General features: G+C 47.4%; 3 protein-coding genes across 7 annotated transcripts; 1 reads left to right on the forward strand and 2 right to left on the reverse strand.

Moving 5' to 3' along the window:
- Positions 1-31: 31 nt before the first annotated feature.
- CHCHD5 (coiled-coil-helix-coiled-coil-helix domain containing 5) lies at positions 32-7,896 on the reverse strand. 3 transcript variants are annotated; one of them, XM_064499432.1, is made up of 4 exons: positions 7,763-7,896; positions 7,517-7,657; positions 7,162-7,313; positions 32-465 (listed from the first exon to the last, which is right to left on the reverse strand). In XM_064499432.1, the coding sequence occupies exons 1-3, from the start codon at positions 7,822-7,824 to the stop codon at positions 7,163-7,165; spliced, it is 354 nt and encodes a 117-aa protein (XP_064355502.1). In that variant the 5' UTR covers positions 7,825-7,896; the 3' UTR covers positions 32-465; position 7,162. The 3 variants fall into 3 exon arrangements, with proteins under 3 accessions (XP_064355502.1, XP_064355501.1, XP_064355500.1); XM_064499431.1 differs by lacking the exon at positions 32-465 and adding an exon at positions 5,959-5,977; XM_064499430.1 differs by lacking the exon at positions 32-465 and adding an exon at positions 6,402-6,447.
- Positions 7,897-7,899: 3 nt separating this feature from the next.
- Positions 7,900-23,176, forward strand: ATP13A1 (ATPase 13A1). 2 transcript variants are annotated; one of them, XM_064499422.1, is made up of 26 exons: positions 7,900-8,266; positions 8,702-8,791; positions 9,180-9,331; positions 9,719-9,791; positions 10,118-10,273; positions 10,764-10,833; positions 11,519-11,625; positions 12,278-12,407; positions 12,679-12,734; positions 13,319-13,445; positions 13,711-13,848; positions 14,401-14,521; positions 15,176-15,333; positions 16,141-16,316; positions 16,711-16,821; positions 17,357-17,482; positions 17,812-17,920; positions 18,551-18,750; positions 19,214-19,310; positions 19,716-19,897; positions 20,252-20,366; positions 20,673-20,869; positions 21,059-21,201; positions 21,846-21,957; positions 22,235-22,378; positions 22,765-23,176. In XM_064499422.1, exons 1-26 carry the CDS (start codon positions 7,967-7,969, stop codon positions 22,873-22,875), a joined length of 3,501 nt encoding a protein of 1,166 aa, XP_064355492.1. In that variant the 5' UTR covers positions 7,900-7,966; the 3' UTR covers positions 22,876-23,176. The 2 variants fall into 2 exon arrangements, with proteins under 2 accessions (XP_064355492.1, XP_064355491.1); XM_064499421.1 differs by having other exon boundaries at positions 7,901-8,266; positions 9,141-9,331.
- MVB12A (multivesicular body subunit 12A) lies at positions 22,937-25,760 on the reverse strand. 2 transcript variants are annotated; one of them, XM_026114998.2, is made up of 9 exons: positions 25,532-25,760; positions 25,365-25,457; positions 25,192-25,288; positions 24,977-25,103; positions 24,760-24,894; positions 24,351-24,448; positions 23,908-23,972; positions 23,777-23,827; positions 22,937-23,674 (listed from the first exon to the last, which is right to left on the reverse strand). In XM_026114998.2, exons 1-9 carry the CDS (start codon positions 25,613-25,615, stop codon positions 23,612-23,614), a joined length of 813 nt encoding a protein of 270 aa, XP_025970783.1. In that variant the 5' UTR covers positions 25,616-25,760; the 3' UTR covers positions 22,937-23,611. The 2 variants fall into 2 exon arrangements, with proteins under 2 accessions (XP_025970783.1, XP_064355499.1); XM_064499429.1 differs by having other exon boundaries at positions 22,937-23,704.
- Positions 25,761-25,780: the final 20 nt, after the last annotated feature.

Raw genomic sequence — 25,780 nt, forward strand, 5'->3', positions numbered from 1 at the left:
GGATTTTGGATGAAAGGAGACACAATCCTGATACATTTTGCTTTTTAATCAGGAATTCTTCACCTTCTCGAGACAACTTATAGAGAACTGACATAAAGAATGACGTGTAACAGAACTGCAACCCTTATAAAGCTCACTCCACCACTGCTTCACCTTTAATAAAGCTGTGTGAATGTGACACTTGCTGATGTGCAGTCACTCGCCCTCGTGTTTACAGAGCCGAATTCTGTAGCTGGACTTTCCTTTGCTGTCAGTATCAGATGTTTTTCCCCAGGGGGCAGTTGTGTAGCTTACAGACACTTTGACATTACTTTTTCAGAGGGAAGGGGGAGCCTCTTGCAGAAACAGCAATTTATGACATATATTTACCCAGATAGATAAGTTCTAGGGTAGGCTTTAACCATTCATTCCAGACCAAGCTGCTGCAGTCGGTTGATTTCCACCTTTGTTGTGTGGTCATCCACCCTTAAGAAACAAGAATGAAAACTCCTAAAGCTGTACGTTTCTTTTGGTGGCTCTTGCACTAGAGATGGTCTCAGTTTAGATTAAGTTTTAAGAGAATGTTACAGTGAACTATGTGCAAATTTATGTTTCTTCCAAATACTGGAGCCAGCTTCACCCACTGAAACCCTACCCTCTCTTCATTGTGATCTAGTGCTGTGATGTGCCAATGTTTTTTGCATGTACGTTTGAAAATAAAAAGCAAACTTGAAGTGGAAATCTGAAGCTTGCCTCAGCACAGTCAGACAAACTGCACGCATGAGTGGCCAGCACAGACCACACCCATGCAAGCAGGTTCATCTAACTATGTGCAGCTGCAGTGAAACCTAGCCCTGCCTTCTCAGGAGGACAGCCCATCAGACCGTTACCTTTCCCAGGAACTAGGTATCCTGGAGCAATTGAGGAACTAGTGTTGGCAGCTGTTCATCCTTTAACAGAGAGTCAGCAAACTCAAAAGGAGGAGTTACCGTTAGCTGCAAGAGGAACAGGAATCCCAACATGAATAAATAATTAAATATGATAACTGTTGTGAAGAATTATGCTAGACATGGAGCTACTGATACAAAGGAGTCTGATATTCAAGTACAGTTCAAGTACAGAAGCCACTTATGAGATTAATTTCCTGTAACTAAGGAAGGAAACGAGCACCTGTTGGTTACAGTTGCTCTCCAGTTATGAGCCCAGATTCTGCCTGAAACAGGCATAGAGAACTCTTAGAAGAGAAGCATCATTCAGAGGGACAGAGAAGCTTTTAGCATCAACAGTATAACCAGGTATCAGTTCAGTGACTGCAGGTGAATCTACTCCCCACTCTATTTCGCATCAGTAAGTCTTCTGTTCTTGCACTGAGCAGCAGCTCTGATAAATGGGAAGAGGCAGAAGTAGCTTTCTGAGCGTGTGCTGCATAACCCCTTGCGTGTCATGGTGCAGAAGGGATACACCCCAAAGCACCCATGGACATCGGCGAGTTAAGTCTCATGGCTATCTCAGGACTTGGAGAATGTTTTCCTGTTAGGAAATAATACCACAAAGAAGCGAAGCCCACTCAGCAGCAGAGGTAGGAACACAGAATCACATGCACTGTGGGCAACACCCACGCTTTTTAGATTTCCCATTTTGTTCTGCATTGTTGAGAGACAGAATTGTTCCCATCAAGCAGGGAGATGCAGGTTCTTGGCTGGAACATATCAGTATTTGCTGAGAAAGAGGGTATGGGAATCCCCATTGCACACTGAAATGCTCAGATGTGTTTCTCTTGTCTCTCCAGAAAGGAGAATAAAGGTGAATAAAAGTGAATAAAGGTGCTAGAGCGACCACGAGATGAAAAGCAGTCCCCTTTGTCCATCCAACTTCCCTTATGCTTACAAGTGACTCAGAATCATCTGGACAACAGCCAAGTAAAGCAAATGTGTGTGTGAATGGAATGTGGTTCTGCACAGCTCTCTGCCCTCTACAGTTGCCCATTTCAGACCTGGGCCTGCCAGCAGCACTAAATCTCTCCCTGTGACTGCAAACACCAAAGGAACATGCTGATTTATAGTTCCTTTAAGTAAGAGAAGCAGAGTGTAAAATGAGAGCATTTTCTGGATGAAAAATTAAAGAGATGTTTTTGCTAGTTCCTCATTCTAAGATCATGTGTAATTTACCTTATTGGTTTTAAAGTTCCACTTGAAAGGAAAAGTGACATCAACAGAAGTTAAAGCAACAGGCTGAAAAAAATCCTGACACACTTAACTTCATATTCTGAGAGCGCTAAAACAAAAAAATGGAGGAAAAACAAAGCAGAGAATTACCTAAACTAATGATCCTTGGCTTTCTCTTAGTTTAGGATCTCAGAACTCCTTGCATACATTAATTAATTATCCCTCAGTACTCCCCATACAATTAGGTGTTATTGTTTCAGAGATGAGTAAGCAGAGACATAGAACATAGAACGACTAGCTTTCCAAGGCCACACAGACAATAGAGGAGTCCAAACAGAAAAACTGGCATCCAGTTTGCTTAACTACCAGCCAAAATGCACATATGACTGAAAACAGAGTCCAGAACAATTAAAAGAGGAGAAAACATAGAACATGGGAGATTTTTACCAAGCAGAGAGTAGGAAAGCCCATGCTAGAAGCCAAGTGATTTGGAGCGAAACTACTATAGTGATACAAAAAGACTTGTGTGGATGAAGGATACTTTAGACCAATTAACCCCCAAGTGATAAGACCTATAAAGGTTTATGACACTGCTTTCTTAACAGTTCTCAAGCACCTTAGAACTCGGTCCTTTGAGTTCTTCTTGATATTGCAGGGCTTGAGTGCTTATTTCTGGTCTGTTTTGTGTTTGTGAGGATGTGAGAGAACCAATCTATCTGAATCCTGGTCTAAATTTTTTTTTTTTTCTCTGAGTCTCCCACTCCGGGAAACATAAGCTTATTCACTTATTGATTTCAGCCGCTTGGCATTAATTTAGCTGAATCTCTCTGCAGCCTTCAGAGATAAAGCTGAACCTACCAGTTCGACTGACTGCCTGAGGACTTTTTCCCATGTTCAGCCTGATGCCAGTAACCATCCTACTTTTAACAGCTTCCTGCATTTGTTTCTATGAGCCTGTCCTAATGGAACTTAGAGGTATCCCATACATTGGCTCTGAATATGCATGCAACAGTATCATAATTCTGTGGTACAGGAATGAAGAGAACACTTCTTGGGTTTTTAATTCGTTTCATTCTCAGGTTTTCAGAGGTCTCCCTTGCCAATTTACACCTTGTGAGAGATACTGGAGTGATCAGTGCCCCTTTTAGGAAATGCTTTTATCACTGAGTATGTTTCCAATGACAGAACCAAAAAACAACAGCTGGATTTGGAAATAAAAGCTTTGCATTGTCAGATCAGAGCACTAGGCTGTCTAATCTAGATCCCTGACACCCACAGGAGCCAATAGCTTATGCTTCAGGGCACTTGTTGGTCCTGTGTATCTGGCTTTGCCTTATTTCCAGCTGCTAACATGCATCCAAGAGAGTCAGATACTTCAGCCCTTCCCTCATATTTGTCAGTGCCAGCAATTGCTCTAATTGCCACTCCAACTTTATCCCAGCAACAAGCAAGAGCAGGTAGCCCAGGAAGCTAGAAAGAAAAGGAAAAATAGCAGCAAAACTGCTGCTGTTAACATGCTTCTCACTTAGAGGAGGTCTTAGCCCCTAAGCTGTGAGAGTGAAACTGATTAATCAGGCAGTACTGCACATATAGCTACGGATTCCTTAGAGGCTGAGAGAGCAAGAGAACACTCCTTGGCTCCTGCTAGCCATTATCCAGCAGATCCAGTGTAAGGAAAAAAATATTGCTGGTGTTTCCTTCACATTATAAGAGCACTTCCTTTCACTTTTCACAAAGGTACTTGCCAAACTTGATAAGGCTACAAGCTGATTTACACCAGGAGACCTGGTAAACTGAGGAAGGCAACAATTTCAAGTAGTGGCCATCGCCACAATAATTCCCTATAAGGGAAGGTTCTGTCCTCATTCTGTGCCACGTGACGTTATGTTGTGTTTGTCTAGTGAAAGATGTGAGAACATTCTTTATTCAGAATTAAACCTGCAGAAGTAATTTCTGTCCTTGACTGCACATGGAAACAGGATAGAGCAACATCTACCTCTCCCACCTCTCCGTAGTAACAAGTTAACTGAACCCTGTGAGACTTTGGCTCATCAGTGGCAACAGCAAGTGCCTGGCAGCTCAGTGGTTAATGTGTTAGACTGTGCAAGTAATAACAGAGTGGTTCAGGCTCCTGAGAAGGAGGAGACATAACTGGGCTTAAGAGGGGGCCCAGTGCACCTTAAACGTAATGAAAAATGGCTTTTCTCCTGACAGGCTGACATTTCAATATAACGTCAACAACATGTAAAGCACCTTCACTCCTGTATAACGGCATCCTTAATAAAGCTATTCACACCACAAACATTTATGACTAATCAGGTGCTGCCTGGTATAAATAATCTCAAGAGACAAACTAAAAATAGAGTTCCCCTCTTTTTCTGGTAGCAGGTGCCTCCTCTCTAAATTTACTTTGAAGCAAAGCTACCATCGCCTTTTCCCCCCAACTTTCCTGCCAGTAGATGAAACAGCTCTTCACGTGTTTCAATGCACAGCATTTTACAGAAAGAGAGAAACAAAGCATTTTCTGCAAGGGTGCATATATGTTGTTAGACATCATCCCAGCATCTAGGTATGTAGCAAATCCCATCACTGCTGAAATGCAGCCACCTCTGTGAGATAGATGACAGCAGTACTGGCAGCCAGCATCATGCTTCAGGCTCTGCTAGAAGCTGGAACAGATAAACTCCAATCTGCTGCCCTTCTCCCCAAAGGAGTTAAACTCTGCCCAACTGCAGAATGCCAAGTGATGTTTGCCAAACACCACACGCTCAAAGGCAAAAGCTTGGACTTGTGCCTGGCTGAAACACGAATAAGGATCAATGTGTCCTGGGCAGGGGGTATGAACCCCCTGGGATCCAGGTCAAAGCCAAGTTTCCTGGTCCAGGCCTCACCCTCTCTTAGAGGCACAAAAGCCTCATACTGAAAACACAGCAAAACTATGCTAGACTTTCACACAAAGACTTTGCTGCTGCTGTACACAATATAGCTCCTGCATGTGGTTTGGTGCTGCACATTTTGGAAAAGGTTTAGTTTATGATCCCCCATCACTGTTCTGAAAGTAAAAGTTCCTACTCTCAGCAGCAGCAAAGCCTTTGCTCTCAAGCTTAGCAGATGCTGTGTTTGCATAACTAGGTTAGAGAAGGCTCATCTCTCCTTCTTTATACCTGGCCTGCAAGTATCCCAAAGGATTCTTCAGAGTTTATGAAGGCCCAGCTTCCTCTGGGAGAGATTCTCAGTCCCACTTAACATACAGCACATTAAACAGAACTATAGAAATTTTCAGACATTGGCAGACAGGAGTAGACCTAGTTAGCAGTGCCTTGCAGCTCTGCCTCTGCTATCAGTGCATGCAGCTGTAGATGCTCATCGGTCTCTTGAGTCCTTGTGCTTAATTCATTCCTCTTAAGACAACCCAATGTTTCTCGTATTGTTTTAATTTTCCTTCCATTAGTTATAGCCCAGAAACAGTCTCTCCTTCTACCTGGGCTCTTTGTTTCCCCACATAAGAACACTGGTGATCACCCCCGACCTCGCATTTCAAGACCCCTGTTTGTTGTGCTGTTGACAGAGCAGTCGGGTTTTGCGCGGTGCTCTGAACTCCACGGTCATTCTGCGTCTCTGCTGGCAGGAAAACGCCCCCTGCTGGTTCTAAAACAGCACAAGGCACCGGGCTACAGCCCCTCCCAGCCCCTCCCAACACGGCAAGTTTTCAGGTGGGTCAGGCTGGGACCTTCACAGGTCCCGTCAAGAACTTTCACTGTAGTTGGCCCAGGTCAGAAAGCAGCTCCCATCATCAGTGGGCAAAGCCAGATCTGGCTTTTGAGCTTCCAAAACTGTTGGGGGCGGGGGGGAGGAGTGAAAAAAAACATTGCAATTAATTATCAAAGATAACTGTTGAAGAATACAGGCTACAGAAAGAGAGATAAGGTGTGATTTCAGCCTTCTGTTCCTATTCAAGCAGATCTGCAGGTTGCTGCTGATCCTTTAATACCACTTCAACACAGTTCTGTAATTTATTCACTTACGATGTTGCTAAGAGCATGGGACACCAGCAGGCAAAACCCAGCATTAACAGCACTCTGCAGAAGTGCTGACGGATCAGGAATGTTCTGACATCCCGATTAGAATACAGCTGTTTGCTGAAGACAAATGTGAACAGAACCAAGAGAACCACGTCGCAGGGCATAGGCTGTTCTCCATTTTTCAGAGGAAAAAGAAACAAAGCAAGCGTAAGAATGATACTCCAGAATACAGAAATAGTTTTCATTCATTTGTGAAGATGAATTTTAATTCCAAGGATCCCCTATGAAAAAACAGCACAAATAAAAGAATCAGGTAGGCTTTGTGTGTATGCAGTACCCTAATTATGAGGTACATGGGAATCTGTCACATTCAGGCCATTTCCATGTGCTTAGTAACATGTTATTTATTTTAGTGTTGCTCCATAGAAGTTTTTAAGACATTCAGCAGTGTTGAGCGTTACAAACTGACCTACCTCAACAAACCTACTCTGTATATACTACTATACAAAATAAGTTGGTTAACAGAGTTGGATGAAAATTATGACTTTAAGTCAGCACGACTGCTTTCATCCAGAGCAATTTACCACATGGTTATCAGCTCAAGCCAGTACTAAAAACGACCAAGCAGTTACCCTCAGGCACCCATTTAGAGGCACTGGAGAAAAAAACTGTTGCATTCACTTCCGTAATGGCTACACACATGTGAAATACTTCCCCTGACGATCCACGTCCATGGATTACCACACTTTTAGCATATGTACTTATTGGCTGTGCTTTTTATCTTTTTGTAAGGAGATTAGGGCAGAATTTATGAAAACAAGAGAAGGAGAGGGACAAGAAACACAGGCCTATGTGTATTCCAGGCTGTAATGTCCCCACTCCAGCTTTTTAAATTAGCAGCTCCCAAGCAGATGTGGTGCATGGAGGGTGATCACAAAGGCTCCAGAGTGCAGCTCTCGAGTGCAAACGAGCCCTCTCTGCAGTCTGATGCTCACCTCATGTGGAGAGCTTCACCTGATCGGCACAGAGCAGGAACCGGTTGACGTGGTCAGTGCAGTTCACGACGGAGGCTTGGTTCTCCTTCAGACATTGCTCGAAAGCGGTGAAGGGCTCGGCACAGTCCTGCCGGATCTGCTGCACGATCGGGCTGCGAGACAGCACGGGGCCCTCAGTTCCCCGCCGCCCTGCAGCCCGGCCCCGGCAGGCCAACCGGCTGCGTGGCCGAGCCATGACCAGCACAGCCCCGTCCGTGCCCGGGCCCAGGCTGCAGCACACCGCGTGGGCCCCAGCCCCAGTGCCCCCCCCGGCGGCGGCCGGCCCCGCTCCGCCCGCCCGCCCGCCCGCACTCACTGGGCGGCGGCGCAGCGGGACATGCTGAGGCGCAGGCGGTGGCAGTCGCGCTGCCAGGAGGCCGGGCTGGCGGCCACGCAGCGCCCGTACTGCTCCATCTCGCTGCGGCAGTAGCGCGCCGTGATCTCCAGGGCCGCCTGCCTGCGGGACGACAGCAAGGTAGCGCGGCGGCGCGAGCCGGTCCGCGCCGGTTCGAGCCGGTCCGCGTCGGTCCGGTCCGGCCCGCCCCCGCCGCCCCTTACTCACATGGCGCCCGCCGCCGCCGCCGCCGCCGCGCCGGCCCCGCGCGCTGCCGCCGCTGTGCGCATGCGCGGCCGCCGCCACCCAGACACGGCGGCGCTGCGACCCCTGCGCCGTGCTCCCGCTGGTCACTGCGCAGGCGCAGGGCCGTTTCGGGCCCGGCGTCGCCCGGAAGCGGAAGCGCCCCGTTGCCAGGCGGTCTCCCGGAAGATGGCGGCGGCCGGCGGGGCTCCGGGCGCCGTGGACGAGCTGGTCTCGACGGTGACGCTGTACCGCCGGCGGCCGCGGCTCCTCCACGGCACCGTGCTGCCTTTCGTGGCCGGGCTCTACCCGGCCTGGCTGTGGCTGTGGGGGCCGCGCGTGTGGGCCGCCTGGGGGGAGGCGGGCGCGGGCCGCGCGCCCCCCGAGGCCGCGCTGCTGGCGCTCGCCGCCATCGGCGTCGCGCACCTGCTGACGGCGCTCTCGGGGCTGTGGTCGGTGCACGCGCACTGCGCGCTCACCTGCGTGCGGGTGAGTGCGGCGGTGGCGGCGGGCGGCGGCCGGGCCGCCCCCGGTGGCCGCTGGCGGTGCGGGGAGCGCTCGGTGTCCGGGGGTGCGGAGCCTGTTCCGTGCGACGCGGCAGCGCTGCGCTAGCTCTTTCTGAAGTAGTCGATGTAGCTTGTCTTACCGGCAGTTACGCGTGTTCTGGCTGCAAGTCACGTATTGAGTACAGTTCTTTTGCTTGGGGGGGGGGGGAATATGATTTCCACGGCGATCCTCGTTCGTGCGTGGGATGTGTTAGTCAGAGCATCCTTGCCTCTCACCGTGGCTCTGCAGAAGCCCTACCTGAAAAAAATCTCTTTTCTCTGCGTGTCTTAATGTGATCCAGCAAGGATTCTTCTTGACTCTTACTGAATTCCAGAGTCTGTAATGTGCTTTACGTAGCATATGCTGTTTGTGTTTCAGGAACCTAGTCCTAAGAAAGCCACATTGGCTAAAGTTGTGCCAACCCCAAATAACGGATCTGTAGAACTAGTGCCACTCCATAGAGATCAGGTAAGGATATGGCCACTGCAAACAGAATTGGCATCTGTCACATGCCTGAGAACTGCTGTTTCATGTCAGACACGCAGCTCTTTAGGCTACAGTTTCTTAGGTTTTAACAAATATTTAGGAAAGTCAGCTGCAGTCAGTCACAGGTGGGGACGTTAGAGATTGCACAGTGTTTTCTATTGCATGTTATCGTGGGCAGAGTGATAAAAGAGCGAGAGATGCAAGTGACTGGTTGGTTCCTCTAGTTTTTTTCCTTCAGGTCAGATTACGTGTGAAGTGAGGTCTTTGGCATGTGTTCAGTTGCCTTTTTTTTTTCCTTTTTTTTCCCCCCCTCTTCTCCTCCTCTCTGCAGGGTGAGGATGGGCAGGAGGCTCTTTCATTTGAATTTCAGAAAATCAAATACTCATATGAAGTAGATGGCAAGAAACGGTTTCTTCCTGTAGCTTTCCCTGTGGAGCATCCCCTTTCTTATTACCAGAATGCCCGAGGCTATCAGGAGGACAAAGATATCCGAGCAGCTGAGAAGAAATACGGTACTAACAAGTAAGTTTTCCGGGTACAGATCTCTGTTTGCCAGAGTGGGAGAGGTCCAAAGTGGCCCAGTGTATCAGTAACAAAGGTCACAGAAGTGGAATGGCAATCAGTGCTCTGTTTTTTTTTTTTTTTTTAATGCTTATTCCCAGCACTTGCTTCCCAGGCATCAGAGTCCTCTAAGGACAGAGAACAGTACCAGGACAGGGCAGTTTCTCCAAAGTAGGCTTAGATGGAAAGCAATTGCTTGTTACAGTATTTGAAAAGAAGAGAGAGATTGTATGTAGATATTCTGGAGTAAAACCTGGTCTTGCACCAGAGGCTGTAGATGTTTTTTGGGCTGGGCTGTTGCTGAGAAGACTGAACTCTCAGGTTAATAAGGATTCAATTCTTTCCCAGGGCTGAGATGGTGGTGCCAGAGTTCTTGGAACTCTTTAAAGAAAGAGCCACAGCCCCATTCTTCGTCTTTCAGGTAAAACAAACAAAAAAAAGAGCTGTAAATACTTTTCCGTGATAAGAATTCCTTACAGTCCTGGTTTGAGAGTCAAAAATCAGCTGATGGCTTTCTGATACCAAGAGTAGTTGCTGCTCTTTCAGCTTAATATTCGTGTTTTAGCTGGCTGTTGCAGGACCAACCTTGTTTCCTCCCTAATAGGTTATTGTGATTTTCTGTTTTTACAGCTTGATACGTTTGAATACATACCAATCCAGCTGAAAACATCTGTGAAAATTGAGGGCTTTTGTTTTCTGAGTGAGATGAATGTTAGAATGACATCCACATCATGTTCTCCTTACCAGGTGTTCTGCGTGGGTTTGTGGTGCCTGGATGAATACTGGTATTACAGTGTCTTCACCCTCTCCATGTTAGTGGCATTTGAAGCTTCTCTGGTCCAGCAGCAAATGAGGAACATGTCAGAGATTCGAAAAATGGGCAACAAGCCATACATGATCCAGGTAATCAGAATCAGAAAGGAAAGAGTCATAAACATAATGCTGTCTGAGAAATTGAGTAGTTAGCAATGCTTGACAAGAGAGCCTAGAAATGAGAAAGATACTTTTACACTGGCTGTCAAATGAGGCAGAATCTTCATTCTGAAAGGGGCAGAACTTGAAAAGGTAGGGAGTTGGGAAAGTAGAGGAGAAAAGACTTTGTGCTTTTCCCTGCCCCTTTCTTTCAAATTCAGCCATTCTGTCCAGTATGTACTTAATAAATTCTTGCTTGTTTAATTCTAAGTTTTTGATCTCTTCCTTCCAATAATTCTTACAGTTCTAACTGTATTTTCTATTATCTTTTTTCTGTGGTGTTTTTTTGGCATTAGCATAAGGTTTTTGGTATAGCAGTCTTTTTGGCTGGTGTGCTGTCATTTTTTCCCATCTTTTTTCCTCTGAACCTTTTCTACTACGTTGACACACGCAAGGCCTCTCAAAGTGCTTTTGTCCACAGGTTTACAGAAACCGGAAGTGGCGCCCCATTTCGAGTGATGAGATTATTCCGGGGGATATCGTTTCCATTGGTAATGGTTTGCACGATGTTCATAAACGAATGCTCTTTTAAAATCAGATTCCTTCTAGTGTGTTAACTTGCACAGTGAGTTGAGTTAGGTATTAAATTCCAGTAGTCTTGATTGGATGCTTTTGAGGACTTCATTTGATTCATAGATGTCACAGTTTAAGGATCCAAGAAACTGATCCTTGAGATGGATCTCTTGGATCTTCTAGCTGTCTTGAAGAAATGTAAATGCCTAGATAAATCAGCCTCAGATTCCTACTTCAGCTCGGGATTTTGAAGATGAAGAGTTCCCTTTCTCCTGACAGTATCTTCTTACAATGAAAGGGGGAAAGGCAGGTCTCTGTCTTAACTCTGTTCTCATTTTTTAGGTTGTATTGTCCCAGGATGTGGTCCTAGTCTTCAAAGATTGAATGGCAATGAGAACTAAGTGACTTGATTTTGGAACTTTCCTGGTCTTAGTAAAGTCTTGATAACCTTCAAGCCCCTTTAGTTCTCAGCAATGCTTTTGTTTTAGTGGCTATGTGCTGTGGAGTTACGTGATAGACTTAGCAGACCATGAGAGATTTGCCCTTCAGGAATCTTCTGTGTTCAGCTAAACTGAAGGAGAACTGTGCCCTGCCAGACAGCTAGCCAAGCAATAGTCATGCCTACCTCTGAGCATCTTCTGAATTTTAATCTATTAATTGCAGGCCGATCTCCTCATGAAAACCTAGTGCCATGTGATGTGCTGCTCTTACGTGGGAGGTGTATTGTAGATGAAGCTATGCTGACAGGAGAGTCTGTACCACAGATGAAGGTCTGTGTGAAGTGTGCTCTATACTGTCCCTTCATGGCAACCTGGAAAAGTAAAAACATTCAAGCCACTGCAGCATTTGCAAGTGGAAATTAATCTCTTTGTATAAATGCTGGCCCAGGGAACCTGGCCTGTCTGTTATTGGCTCCCTACCAGTGATTGATGGTCTCTGGTAGATTAGAAACAGAATGTCTGTTTTGCCTGGCTGTGTCTATAGCCTTCGGGCCGGAACTGCATGGCGTGGATATGGCATTGCCCTCCTACGCATTCCCCAGTCTGGATTCCTTTGGGTGGTCAGACATGGGAGGAACAAGTGTAGAGTACTTCAAAACCCTGAACCCTCTTGTTTTTGTGCCAGCGGGTGACTTAAAAAGGATAAAGTAATGCCTACAGAGCCTTCCTTGCTGAATTCAGTGTGCCAAGGGTGAACAAGTCCCCTGAAACCAGAATTTTCACAGGTGCCAGGCTCTAAACCCAGACCGATCAGGAGCTGAATGGTATGTTAACATCTAGATTCAGCTCAGGCCACCTTTGGCTGAAGTGGAGCTGAGAGCATCTCATGTGAAATAAGAACAGAAAGGAACACTTGAAGTTTACTTGTTGACAGCTGACTGTACACAGGCTGTGAATCTGAGACCTGAACATTGTCATGCAGGAGCCTGTGGAGGATCTCAATCCAGAGCACGTCTTGGACATGCAGACAGATTCCCGGCTGCACATCATATTTGGGGGAACAAAAGTGGTGCAGCACATTCCACCACAGAAAGCCAGCACAGGACTGAAACGTACGTACTTGTTCAAGTTTACCCTGAGAGGACATGTCTTACATTCACAGATTCATTTTAGATTGCTTGATGCAACTTTTGTATGGGGTCATTGAGTCAGTCTCCTGGGCTCTGTTGCTGAGAGTTTACTGTGATTATTAGACTGCGTGATCTTCTACCAAAGGTGATTGTGTCCTCTTGTAAGGGTGAAGCCTCAAGTGTATTCTGTCTTTGATAAGCCCATAAAAGATTTACGATAAGCTTACTGACCTCATTCCTGCTCCCGTTCCAGCTGTCGATAATGGATGTGTGGCATATGCTCTGAGGACTGGTTTCAACACATCTCAGGTAAGATGAACATGCCTTCTCACTTCTGTCTTGTTAATGATGTTGGTTGCATTGTTGAGCGCTTTGCTGTAAGGAAATCCTTAGCAAATACAGCAGTGAGAAAATCTAAGTTGAGGCATCATTTTTTCCTCTTCCTAACTAGCAAGTAATTTTGAGGTTGGTTTCTGGTGTGCTGTTCTTTGTGTCAGATAAATAGTGTGCTGTTTGATGCAGAAGCCTGGGAGCCAGGATTCAGGGTTTCCATTGTGACTGGCCCCGCTGTGAATACACTTCAGCTCCTAGTTATTCCTGTTTGTGTAATAAGAATTGTCAGAAAAAGTGATAGTGTGTGTTTGTATGTGCTAGAGATGTGAACATAAGCTTTTTGAAAGCCAATTGAAAATTCAAGACTACTTAAAAAGAGACTAATCGTGGGTGGCTCTAGGCTGCTAGCCATTAAGAGGATCAAAGAAATGAGAATAAGCTTAAGGCTGTGGCACTCAAGCACCAGAATATAACTTTAAAATTGGGCTTTCTTACATATTTTTAACAAAATACTGCATGCTTCAGTTTAGCTTTCTTGCACTGAAGGCTGTTCTCCTCAGGGGAAATTGCTACGTACAATCCTCTTTGGGGTGAAGAGAGTGACAGCCAATAACTTAGAGACCTTCATTTTTATCCTGTTCCTGCTGGTCTTTGCCATTGCTGCTGCAGCATACGTTTGGATTGAAGGTGAGCTTTCTTCTCACCTCTTTTAGCTCTCTATACGGGACTTATACCAAAGCTTGTGGGAAAGACAGTTGACCTAATTTGTGAGAATTACAATAGCTGGGTTGGGCAGCTCCAGTGTGTCAGTGTAGGGTCCCACGCTGCATTCTGGATGCTTTTCTTGCCCTCCCACAGCTGTTCTTAGGCAGGTGTGCTCCTTTGCATTATTCATCTGTGGAGCATGCAGTCTAAGGATGAGAAGGTACAGGTCTCCTGTCTCATCCTGTAGGCACCAAGGATCCAAGCAGGAATCGTTACAAACTCTTTCTGGAGTGTACTTTAATACTGACTTCAGTTGTTCCACCTGAACTTCCCATTGAACTCTCTCTGGCTGTCAACACCTCTCTCATTGCCTTGGCCAAGCTCTGTAAGTACCAAGCCTAAACACAGAAACAAAAGTAGGAATGTTTTCTTGCATCTGGAACTGTGGAGACATTGGCTGCAGAAAAGCATGCAATATCCCTGCAGTCTCCTTTGTTTCTGTTACACCAGTAACTGACGTGGGTGTTGGAGATGGGGTATATGAGGGGGACGTAAACCCCAAATACAAGAATGTAAAGGGTGTGTACTTTGAAATGAGTCCTAAATCAAGTGTATGAGGGAAGATAGCTGAAGCAAGATTTTGACATGAAAGCCTGCTTGCTCAACAGTCATACAGTTCTACAGTGAGTAGATTCCTAACCGTGGATAAGGGAGGTCAATGGCTTCTACGCTTGATTAGGTCACTGCTGCACTTTGGTGTCCATTCTGGTTTCAAATGCCACAGAAATTCAGACTGGAGGGTTTAGGGTTCATTAAGTAAACTACTCTAGCTGAGCACCACGTTTATAGCTTCTGTGTTGTGATAAAGGTCACTGAGCATTCTGTCCTTGTTTTGTCATAGCTGATCTGTCATGGGATTTCCTCTCCTCTCTTTTAGACGTGTACTGTACAGAACCCTTCCGAATCCCCTTTGCTGGCAAAGTTGAAGTTTGCTGTTTTGACAAAACTGGCACATTGACCAGTGATCACCTTGTAGTGAGAGGAGTAGCTGGGCTCGGGTAGGTCCTGGGATATTTTCATCATATTCAATGATTTGCCACGTTCTGGGCTTTGGGCACCATGGGAACTCTTTAGATGCAAGTGAAATGCTAGTCCAGCGTGGGGAGATAACCAGAGGTTCAGAGAGTGAAAGAAGTGAACTGAACTGGAAGAGGAAAGGTTTGTTAGTCTCTGTAGCAACGGCACTTAGGAGAAGAGTTTATGGCCGCAGCACTTCTGACTTTAATTGTCTTAGGAGATTTCTTACTTAGGGTTTTTACGTATACGAGATCTTTGTTGACTCCCTGTGCAGTAGCATCCTGCCTTCTTGTTCCACTACTGTAAGACTGACTGTCTTGAATGGTAGATGCCATAGCAAAGAGATCTCATGGCTGTTTGATGCTACAGTTACTCAAATCTGTTACTTAAGGCCTCTACTTTAAGTGTTCAGCTTGAATCAAGTTTGCTCTGGAGGACTGACAAAAATTATTGACTTTGGCTCTGTTTGCAGTTGAGACAGTGCCAGGTTTCCTATAGCTTTGATGTTGCTATGAGAAGCTCTACTGTTTACTGTATTAGACTTTTTTTTCCTGGGAAAATATCCAGAATTTGTCTGAGATAATGTGAATGGCCTCTCTGGGCCTGTTAACACAGGCAGTCTTTTTGTGCTGCAGGGATGGGAAGGAAGTGACACCAGTATCTGACATTCCTGTGGAAACCCATCGAGCGATTGCTACTTGCCACTCGCTTGTACAATTGGATGATGGGACGTTGGTGGGAGATCCATTAGAGAAGGCGATGTTGATGGCTGTGGACTGGACCCTGACTAGAGGTAAAAGCAGTTTCTAGCTCCTCCCTGCTCTTATGCACAAGCTAGTACCTGAATCCTGTTATGCATCTTGATTTGTTTTGATGATGATAACACAGCTTTTGTCAGTTCTTCTGAGTATGAAATTATCTGTGCTATGGAGATTTCCTGTGCTTCATGCCGGCTTTTTGCAAGGAGTGCATTTCATCTGGTATGACCCAGAACTGGTTTGGGGCAGTGGAAATCCTTGTGCTGGATGTCTGTGAGACAATAAATAGTAAAAATCTATTCTCAAGGCTGCAGAAATACTGCATTCTGCAACTGGCATGATCAGGTTGGTATCTTCTGGTTCTGATTATGCAGGTTCAGTAAAATCAGGGTGTGACTGGTTAGTGCAGATCGCAGTAGTGGAATGACAGTGTGGGTTTTAGCATGGTCCGTGCACAGTGTCTCTGGAGGGTTTTTGCTCTGTTCGCTTGGGTTCAGCTGGTGCAGATAACTAAAGTAGAAGTCTTCCAAAGGCGTTGAATACATATCCCACTGAAACTCATGCTGTTGTGTTTTTGGCTCTGGATTTTTACTTGAGATAATACATGCTATAAATGTACCTTCAGCCTGCTGTGTCGCTATTCATACTGATGCACCTAGGCCATCTTTTCGGTTATGTCCCTTAGTTCTCGGCAAGAGAACTTCCAGCTTTGTATGCTTGTATCTAAGGAGAGGAAATTCATATAATCTCGGTGACCTGTGGGTTCCTTGTGACCCAAAGGGAGTGATGTTGCTTTTGATACCGAGAAACCTTTCAGGATTTCCTGATCTGTTTGTTTCCAGATGAGAAAGTTTTCCCCAGAAGTATTAAAACTCAGGGACTGAAAATTCACCAGCGCTTTCATTTTGCCAGTGCCCTGAAAAGAATGTCTGTCTTGGCGTCGTATGAGAAGATCGGCTCGACTGATCTCTGTTACATTGCAGCTGTGAAAGGGGCCCCAGAGACGCTGCACAAAATGGTGAGCGCGGCTCTCTAGGAGATGAAGGGCATTCTCTAACATGTGTGCTCTTCCCCCCAAATCTTTGCTTGCCATACCCAAGTCTGGAGCCTGAATGATATGGGGATTTTTTTCTGCAAAAGAGCACCACCAAACCATGCCTGAAAACAGACTCCACTGAGGATTTTCAGTTTAATCCCAGGGGGATCTGAATATTTCACTATATGAGTTCCAGCTCTGTTGCTTCTGCTGATAGCAGAAGGATGGATATGATGGATCTGCTCTTTTGCCCTTCATGGTGAGGGACCCTCCCAAAGATGCTTCTCTCCCCCATCAGTATATTTAATGGGAAATACTTGAATGTGCTACTGAATTGTGTATGGAATTGTATTAATATGATACTTCTTCCCACTAGTTGTCTCAGTGCCCGAGCAACTATCACACTGTCCACACGGAAATTTCACATGAGGGGGCAAGAGTACTGGCTCTTGGCTACAAAGAACTGGGGCACCTCACTCACCAGCAGGTATACCTGTCTGTTTAAGCCTTGACATTCAGAAGCTGTTAAAGGAAATGGGGGTGGTGTGAGCAGGGCTGGGGGAGAGAGGGAATCTTTTTCAGATGGTGGTTGCCAAAAGCTGCAATAACTATGTTACTCTTAAACCCTGAATCTTCTGGGAAGATTTAAGCCTCCGTAGTCTGCCCTCAGCTTTGTCTTCCTGTGTCACATTGATAGATACTTATGTTTCCTTGTTTGTAAACCAGAGTCAGCTCTTCCCTTGCAGCACCTGAAGAGGCTTAGCATTGAATTTAGCTGTGAAATTGTTTGTATGTGGGGATGGGGAAGTGTGAATATTTTAAGGGCTGTCTCTGTGAAGCTTTGTCCCAAAGAAGCCTTTCTTCTAGAGCAGCTGGGGACAGTCCAGAATTGTTCTGTTCATCTCAGAGCATCAATTGTGTTCCCAGTCGATGCTTTGACTGCAAGGATGCGCCCACGGGAAGGCCACATTTTTGCTATGAAGCAGCAAATAACACTCCAGTATACTGCTTTGCTTTGGCAGGTGCGAGAGATGAAGCGTGAAGCTTTGGAGTGTGATCTTAGATTTGTTGGGTTCATCGTGGTTTCCTGTCCTCTCAAAGTTGACTCCAAATCAGTCATCAGGGAGATCCAGAATGCATCACACCATGTAAGTGCCAGCAGCATCTTAGCCTCTCTGGCAGCCATTGCATTAGGAATGTGGAATTTCAGTACCAGGAGCCTTTGTGGAGCGAGGGCGAAAGGCTTCCCCATGGTAAAGGTGGTGAGGCCCTTCGGATGTGATGTTATTTTTGCAATGGGATTTGCCTTGGCCCAGAGAGAAAGCCTTTCTGAACAAGGTGCTGCGCAGAGCTGCATCTTACAGGGGGTGTCACCAGCACCCAGGCTAAGAATAATTCTCTCTCGGTAGTGCAAAGGAGGCTCATTGTGATGCTTGTCTACCCAGAAGTGATTTGACATCTCTTGCTTCCCCCTCAGGTAGTGATGATAACAGGAGACAATCCTCTCACTGCCTGCCATGTGGCCCGGGAGCTCCACTTCCTCCAGCGGGAGCATACCCTCATTCTGCGGCCTCCTGTAAGCAAAGGTAACTGATCCCATGCAGCAAGCAGGTTCTGTATCTTGGAAGAGAGCAGTCAAAGAACTAGGGCTCTGCATCAAAGCCATCCACTTGCCATTAGCATGGCTGTTTGATGCCGATAATGGAAGTGACTCCCCTGCTTTCCAGAGTCCCGGCTAACCCTCTGTCCTCTGCCCCTCTCTTCCGTGGCTTTGAATACTGTGAGAACTATGTACATTCCTCTGCCAACTCATAACTAAGCCATATGAGCACCAAAATAACAACAGCTTCAAGGCCTCCTCCCTGGGCGGGATCAGAGGCCAGAGCTGACACAGTGCAAGTGGGAACATCGATCCGTTCAACGTAAACCATGGTGCAGTCCTGCCATGCAGGGAAGCTGAGAGAGCAATGTTACTGACTGCCAGGGCCTGCAAGGCTGAAAGGACGGGAGTTCACATAAAGACTATAACTAGATGGGAGGTAGGGGTGTCACAGACACTGGTCTGCTGTCTCTGTTACGGTAAGTGGGAGCCTTATGTCCATAACAGTGAGGGGCTGCAAACAGCAGGGTTAGTGTATGCTGTGTGGCTGGGAGCATGTCTCACAGGCAGGCACCTCACTGTCATGTTCATGTCAAAACCATGCTGTTCTTTCCAGACTCCAGCTGGCAATGGCAGTCCATCAACGGTGCTGTCACGCTCCCCATCTTTCCAACCACCTTGCAAGAGCTGACGCAGCAATACGACTTGTGTGTTACTGGGGAAGGTCTCTCTCACCTTCAGTCTGTGGACAGGCAGCGGATGCTGAAGCTTATACCACACATCCAGGTGTTTGCCAGAGTGGTCCCAAAGCAAAAGGTGAGAGATTTCAGCTACTGATAAAATCCAGCTTTTGCAGGGTTCCCAGCAGAACTCACCTGGTGTCTGGGAGCAGCATAGATGCTAGCACATGATTAATGTTAAGGCTGTTCTCAACAAACCAGCACAACCTCTTCTGATACCCAAGCTAGCAGGCAGCAAGAACCAGAGCTCAGGGTGTACCACACTGTTATCCTAAAGCATTATGAGCTTGGTGGCCCACTCTGGCTCAGCTTTCCTAAAATGGAGCCTCAAGGTGAACCTTCTGGAGTCTAGGTGTCAGGCTAATGGATTGCTGCAGAAAAGAAGCACTTGACCAAGACACGTGACCCAGCACTCGGTCTCCAGTGATGTGCTGGGCTGAAGACCAGTATAGTTTTGCCACCTGCAGATTCTCATGTCCAGATCACAGTGTATCAGAACACAAAGACTGTCAATTCTGACTAGGCAAGTCTTGTTGCAGGAGTTTGTGATCACTACTTTGAAAAGTCTGGGCTACATCACGCTGATGTGTGGGGATGGAACCAATGATGTTGGAGCTCTGAAGCATGCAGATGTGGGTGAGTCCAGATGCAGGATGCTCACATGTGCCCCTGAGTTTGGTTAGTGTTCCTAAACACAGAGTCGGTGTTCATTTCTGTGGTGATTTTGGGGCTAGAATTGGATAGGATTGATCTAACTAACTTCATCTGGTGGCAGAAACTACCATAAAGCAGAAGGATGTCTGTGCTGGTGGAATACCGGGTGTGTGCGCCAGCAGGCAGCATGAATTGGCTGCCAACACATTTTCCTGGAAGAGAGATTCTTCCTAATTCTCCTAAGCTTTGTCTTAGGACGTGTAACATGACTGAACTCCCATCTGGCTCCAGGAGTAGCTGGCAGCTGGGATTCCTACTCGGTGAAAATGCTCTGCCAGCAAAGGGATTACAGCATTTTTCCCTGCAGCTTATGTTTTGGTCTTACAGGAGTGGCACTGCTGGCAAATGCTCCTGAGAGACTGCCTGAACGGAAGAAGAGACCTCGAGATGGACCCGGTGATGGCAGGCCTGCTTTGCTGCCGGTGGGAAGTGGGACTGTGAAGCCCACCTCCCGTGGTGCAAAGCACAGAGTCATGTCCCAAAGAGAGGAACAACTGGCCATCCAGAGGGTTGGTAACTTGATCTGCCCGTGCCCATTCTTGGGGTTTTGAGGGTTTAAAAGCCATTTAACTTATCCTTGCTCTTCTTTCCTCCTCTGGTTTACTGTTAATTCATGAGAACTGGAAATGTCAGGATGTACTGGGAAAAGACCAGCCTTACTGCTTGTTATCCTGAAGTGACAGAATGGATTTGATCAGAGGAGGTGCTGCTTTTTCAGACAGCCATCAAGCTAATGCTCTAAGCATGAAGGCTTCTCAATCCCATCTTGGAACGGTGGTGTGGGAGAGGATAGTATGACATTCTCTGAGTCCAGGTTGTGATAATGAAGTGTGCATGTATTTCTTTCTCTTACTGGCCTGCAGGAGCGGATCAGTCAGGTCTTGAAGGATTTAGAAGAGGAGCGTGTGCCAGTTGTGAAGCTGGGTGATGCCAGCATTGCAGCCCCCTTTACCTCCAAGCTCTCCTCCATTCAGTGCAGTAAGTGCATGGTAGGAGTTGAAGTTATTGTGGATCTGCACGTGTACGGATTCCCAAATGGATCAGTTTAGATCTGAAAGAAGCCAAGACAGAGGGCTTGGGATGTTGAGAAACGCTCCTGAACCCGTGGCTTTGTCAGATGTTTGCGTGGGGAAACTGTGCGGGTTTCTCAGCTGGGGAGGAGTTACACAGTGCGGAGTTATACTCCCTCTGTACTATTGCAGAAAAGGAGAGGACTGAGGGACAAAGCCCCAGAACCTGTTTGGCTTGGTTTGTTTCCAAATGCTGCTTCCTCTTGCTCCTCAGTCTGCCACGTGATCAAGCAAGGTCGTTGCACGCTAGTGACAACACTCCAAATGTTCAAGATCCTTGCCCTGAATGCCCTGATCCTTGCCTACAGCCAGAGTGTCCTCTATTTGGAAGGGGTGAAGTTCAGTGATTTTCAGGCAACTCTGCAGGGTCTGTTGTTGGCTGGCTGCTTCCTTTTCATCTCCAGGTCAAAGGTAAGGAGAGGGGAGTGCATTGGGACAGTTGCTGGGCAATGCCCATCATATTGGGATTACTGAAGGACTGCCCCCCTCCAAAAAAGCTTATGAGAAATACGGATGAGTGTGAGATTTTGCTGGAGGGGGGGGGGTTACCATCTCTACACTTTTCCTTTCTAGTAAATCCTGCTTGCTTTTTGTTCCCAGCCTTTGAAGACACTTTCCAAGGAGCGCCCACTGCCAAACATCTTTAACCTCTACACAGTCCTGACAGTGCTGCTGCAGTTCCTTGTCCATTTCCTCAGCCTGGTTTATCTGTACCAGGGTGCCCAGGTGCGCAGCGATTCCAGGTAAGTGTCTGTCCCTCCAACACACTAACATTTTCTCCAGTTGCTGCTAAGCAGTAGGGTGGAGGGAGCCCTCCCTCACCACTGTGCTCTTCCTTTGAATGCTCTCTTTGAGCACACTGAGCATTAGGAGGTTAACGTGTTAGACATGCACAAGGAAAGCACTTGAGCCATACATTAATTGTATTGGCAGGCAGCCCAGCACGGTAAGAATGTGATGGAGAAAACTGAGGGGAATGCTGGACTTGGTCTGTGATATGTTGCAGGTCTAATGGTCTGCTGTCCCCCAAACTGCGTGGGAAGGGGAAATAACAATAACAGCAAGGAGATGGACTGCTGGATGCCTTTTTTAAAAAGGAGGACCTAATTCTTCACTTGATTTTTTTATTTTGTTACAAAGAGCCAAATGAGTACATTTACCTATTCTTGCAGCATCTGCAGCTCCACTACTACCTGTACAAGCATGCTACTTTTGTCAGAGGCAGGGCTGCTGCTAAGGGTAGACACAAAGTTTGGGAACAGCTGCTGTTGCCCAATAGAACTTGTGTATAGTTTAAGGAAGGGTTGGTGGGGTTATGCAAAGTAAGCTGAATTTTCCTGGTGATCTTGTCTCTGGTCTACTGATCTCCAGCTCTGTTCCTTTTCAGGCGGGAAGAGTTCGTGGATCTGTACAAGGAGTTTGAGCCCAGCCTTGTGAACAGCACCGTTTATATCATGTCAATGGCAATGCAGATGGCTACATTTGCTATCAACTACAAGGCAAGACATGTTTAAGTCACATCTCCAAGGGGACTAGAGAGGCAATTTTATACTTAATATGCAGTAGTACTAAACAGAGGTTCTTGCCTAATCCCAGACTTCAGTTTGTCAGGGGTCTATAGAGAAAAGCTTTGCCTTTTTGCACCAAGTTGGAATGAGCTGAGACAAGTGTCCCCAGCTGTTTCATGAATTGCTACACATCCTCTGGTCTGAACATGCCTCCTGAGCGTGTGCACAGCAGCACCTCTGCTCACAGTTTCTCCCTTTTGTGTTTCAGGGCCATCCCTTTATGGAGAGTCTACAGGAGAACAAGCCTCTGCTGTGGAGCATCATCCTTTCAGGACTTGCCATCGTGGGCCTTCTCACAGGCTCTTCGCCAGAATTCAACGAACAGTTTGGCTTGGTAGAAATCCCTACTGAGGTGAGCAGGCAGCATTTCTCTGGGATCACTGTATGAAACAGTGCCCATGTGGGCCCACTGAATTACATGCTGTGTTTCCATTGGGAAAACAGGAATCTGGAGGAATCTCAAGGCTTTTAGCAGAATGTAAGGCATATCACAGCTCATCTAGGAGCACTAACTACCTGAGTAGCTTTAAAAGGAGTGTATAGCAGCAATCCTGCTGAAGCACTGAGGTAACTGTAGCAAGCTGTGAAAGCAAGAAGGCTAGGTCCCTAGTTTAGCAGTTATTGTATATGACACTAGTACTCTAATAAGTGCCTAATATGACAGAGGCTTTGTTCTGCTGGGAGAGCATAATTGAGGTGGGGGTGGAGAGGGACTAATCAGTTGCGTTTGTTTTCTAGTTTAAGATTGTGATCACTCAAGTGCTGCTGGCTGACTTCTTCCTCGCCTTGTCAGTGGACCGAATTCTTCAGTTTCTGCTGGGGAGTGCAAAACTTAAAGTGCCTTCCTGAAACCAATTCCAAGGTCCTTGACCCCAGCAGTGCTCCAAGAAGGACAGCACCCAGAGCCATGTTTCCACATCACAAGAATCATCTTTATTCTTTTGACAGTAACTCTAATGCTGTGCAGGAGCAGGCATGGGGAAGCATTCCTCCTTATCACATGGAAACCACCTCTGTGTAACAATCGAGGCCACTGATTTTTCAATGTTTCCAGGACCTACCGTCACCTGTTGGGAGTTTTGTACTACCCTACGCTTGAGGAAGCGTTTACAGAGTTTAGTAACTAAATCAGAATCAATGTGTTTTAAAACGTTTGGAACTTCCTTTGTGGGGTTAAAAGCTTTATGATGTTTTTAATAGGCAATGAGACTTAAGTGCAGGAGAAGAAAAGCACCAAACTAAAGACAAGGCTGATAGGATTTCTTACGTGACTGAAACACTAAACATTCTTGCAGGAGGTAACGTTCAGAATTGAGCCATAGTGTTGACAAAACATAGGAGAACAAACACTGCCAAGAACATCTATACATTGACATATGCTGCTGTACGTGCCAAGTTGAAGCTCTGTATTTCAGAAACATTACAAAAATATTTTGGCAGGTGAGAACAGAACATTTATTTTCTCCCTAGGTGACTCCTGTACTCATATATTGATTAGATTTCTTCAGGTACTCTGAACTTTAATCTGTGAAAGACCATTGGGATGTGTAGCAGTAGTTTACATCCTCAAAGGAATGGTAGGCTGCTAACAAATGCTGGGTGGGAGTCTTGCAGCTGCAGTCCTTTCAACCACAAAAGCATAGTCATACTGAAAACAAAAAACAGTTGAGACAAGACACTGATATTCTAGAAATTCAGAATCCTGCTACTATCCACCCCAAACCAGATATGACCAGAGCAGACTGCCTACCTCTTTCTCAATCTCAGCAAGAGACTTGACATTCAGGGCTGCCAGGATAGCCTGAAAAAAGGCATAAAGTGTTTTCAATTAAGACTAGCTATGAGTTGGGATTAAGAGCAGCAGTTTAGAGGAATACTCACACTACTGCCAGAATTGATGCTGCTTTCAAATTTGGGATGTAGTGTAAAAGGTACTCCATCCATAGCTGAAAAGAGAAGCGATTGTCAGATGCTTTGATAATGTCAAAAGGAGACGCTCTGAAAACACGAGTACTTAATTCCTCTATGTAGCAGATGAGCAGACTGGGACAGTTTAGCACCCAGAGAAGAAAGAGTCTGACCAAGATATCAATGGCTTCTTTTAAAGCAAGCAAGGAGTAACTTTCAAGTTACTCAAGAGGGAAAAATCTCCCTCTAAAAAGTTGGGTCACTTCCACTATTTAAAGGGAGCACCCGTAGAGAAACAGTTTTGTACAAACCAACTATAAGCTTACATTTTAACTCCAGTCAAAGTACTATTTAAATATGGATAGGGTTGCTTGATACAGCTTCCTTATTTTATGACAAATGAAGAAATAGCTTACCTGAGAGGCCATAGATGTTGGAAGTATCACATACAGTTGCATGCCGGGTGAGAGAAGCACTTTTGGAGCCAAATGGAGCCACAGGCTTCTCTGGTGACCTGCAGACATCAGCATTAATTAACTAATGCCTTTCGCCTGGACACTACTCCCATCTGTGAACACTGCATTACACATTCACACCACATGTCACAATTGACCAAGAGGATCCATCCCTCCATAAAGTTTTGGGAATGAAAAGACTGGGTAGTGCTTTTCCTTTCTGGATTCAGCTGCTCCTTGTGTAACAGGTAACAAACCACAGCCCGGGCAGCACAGAGTGGAAACCACGAGGTGGCACCAGCACAAGCAGGCTTCCTTCACACCCCCGGACCGGTTCAGGTAAGACCAGAGAAAGTTAATGCATACATACTTTTCGTCTCTGTCAGCTGGCTGTAATGAAAGCTGCTTCAGTCCTAGGCTGACCGTCCTTGGTGTGGGAACGGGCGGGGGGATGGAGTTCGAAACTGGCCCTTTTTTACACCAAACAGCGAAGCTACCGATTTCCCTGGAGGAAGAACAACGTTTCCCAGCAAGAGGCGGGTGAGGGCGGGCGGCAGCGCGGGGGGGCGGGGAGGCGGCCGCCCTACCCTATCCGCAGGTAGCCGGGCACGGCCTTGCTCTTGCCGCTCAGCTTGATGTCCACCACGGCGGTGGCCGCGGCGGCGCGCGGCAGCAGCCTCACGCAGAGCCGCTTCCTGCGGGAGCCGGCGGGGCCTGCGGGGGAGCGGGCGGCGGGAGGGGGGCGCTGGGGCCGGGCCCCGCCGCCGCTCGCGCCGCCTCGCGCGCCGCCCCCGGCACTTACGCGGCTCCGGGAACTCGCGGGCGCGGACATAGCCGGCGGGCACCGGGCTCCGGTCGCTCAGCACCTGCACGTCGGCCACCACGGCCTCAGGCGCCGCCTGCGCACGACAGGGCTCAGCGGCGGCCCGCGGCCGCCCCCGCCGGGGCCGCCCCGAGCCGCCGCCGCTCACCCACCTCGGCGCCGGCGCTGACGCACAGGAACCCTCCGCCCTTGTGTCCAAGGCCCCTGCCCAGGTTGGCCGCGGCGCCCTCCACGGTTTCGGTGATCTGCGAGCAGAGGGAGCGTGAGGCGGCGCCGGGAGCGGGCCGCGCCCTGGCGCCACCCCCCGCGCGGCGCTCACCACGGTCCAGCCGGCGGGGGCCGCGCTGGGGGCGGAAGCCCAGGCCACTCCGGTGAGCGGCGGGAGCTCCTCCGCTGCCGCCATGCTCCTCGCGCCGCCGCCGCTTCCGGGGGGCGGAGCTCAGCCACTGCCCCGCGGCGGCCATTGGCTACCGCCGGCCCTGGCCCCTCCCGATTTCCTGCTCCGCTCTGAGCGGCGGGCGCGCTGGCCAATGAAAGACTGCTGTTCCCGAGGCCGGCGATCGCATTC

This window comes from Dromaius novaehollandiae, chromosome 33, assembly GCF_036370855.1.
Source record: "Dromaius novaehollandiae isolate bDroNov1 chromosome 33, bDroNov1.hap1, whole genome shotgun sequence".
In the NCBI taxonomy this organism is placed as follows: Eukaryota; Metazoa; Chordata; class Aves; order Casuariiformes; family Dromaiidae; genus Dromaius; species Dromaius novaehollandiae.

Coding starts and splice junctions, on each gene's coding strand:
- ATP13A1 (XM_064499421.1), top strand. CDS start 7,967: ATGGCGGCGGCCGGCGGGGCTCCGGGCGCCGTGGACGAGCTGGTCTCG. Junction 17,483..17,811: donor TCCAGAATGCATCACACCAT/GTAAGTGCCAGC, acceptor CTTCCCCCTCAG/GTAGTGATGATAACAGGAGA. Junction 21,202..21,845: donor CAGGTGCGCAGCGATTCCAG/GTAAGTGTCTGT, acceptor GTTCCTTTTCAG/GCGGGAAGAGTTCGTGGATC.
- CHCHD5 (XM_064499432.1), bottom strand. CDS start 7,824: ATGCGCACAGCGGCGGCAGCGCGCGGGGCCGGCGCGGCGGCGGCGGCG. Junction 7,658..7,762: donor GCGGCGGCGGCGGGCGCCAT/GTGAGTAAGGGG, acceptor GTCGTCCCGCAG/GCAGGCGGCCCTGGAGATCA. Junction 7,314..7,516: donor TCCCGCTGCGCCGCCGCCCA/GTGAGTGCGGGC, acceptor GCTGTCTCGCAG/CCCGATCGTGCAGCAGATCC.
- MVB12A (XM_064499429.1), bottom strand. CDS start 25,615: ATGGCGGCAGCGGAGGAGCTCCCGCCGCTCACCGGAGTGGCCTGGGCT. Junction 25,289..25,364: donor GCGTCAGCGCCGGCGCCGAG/GTGGGTGAGCGG, acceptor TGTCGTGCGCAG/GCGGCGCCTGAGGCCGTGGT. Junction 24,895..24,976: donor CCCGGCTACCTGCGGATAGG/GTAGGGCGGCCG, acceptor TTCTTCCTCCAG/GGAAATCGGTAGCTTCGCTG.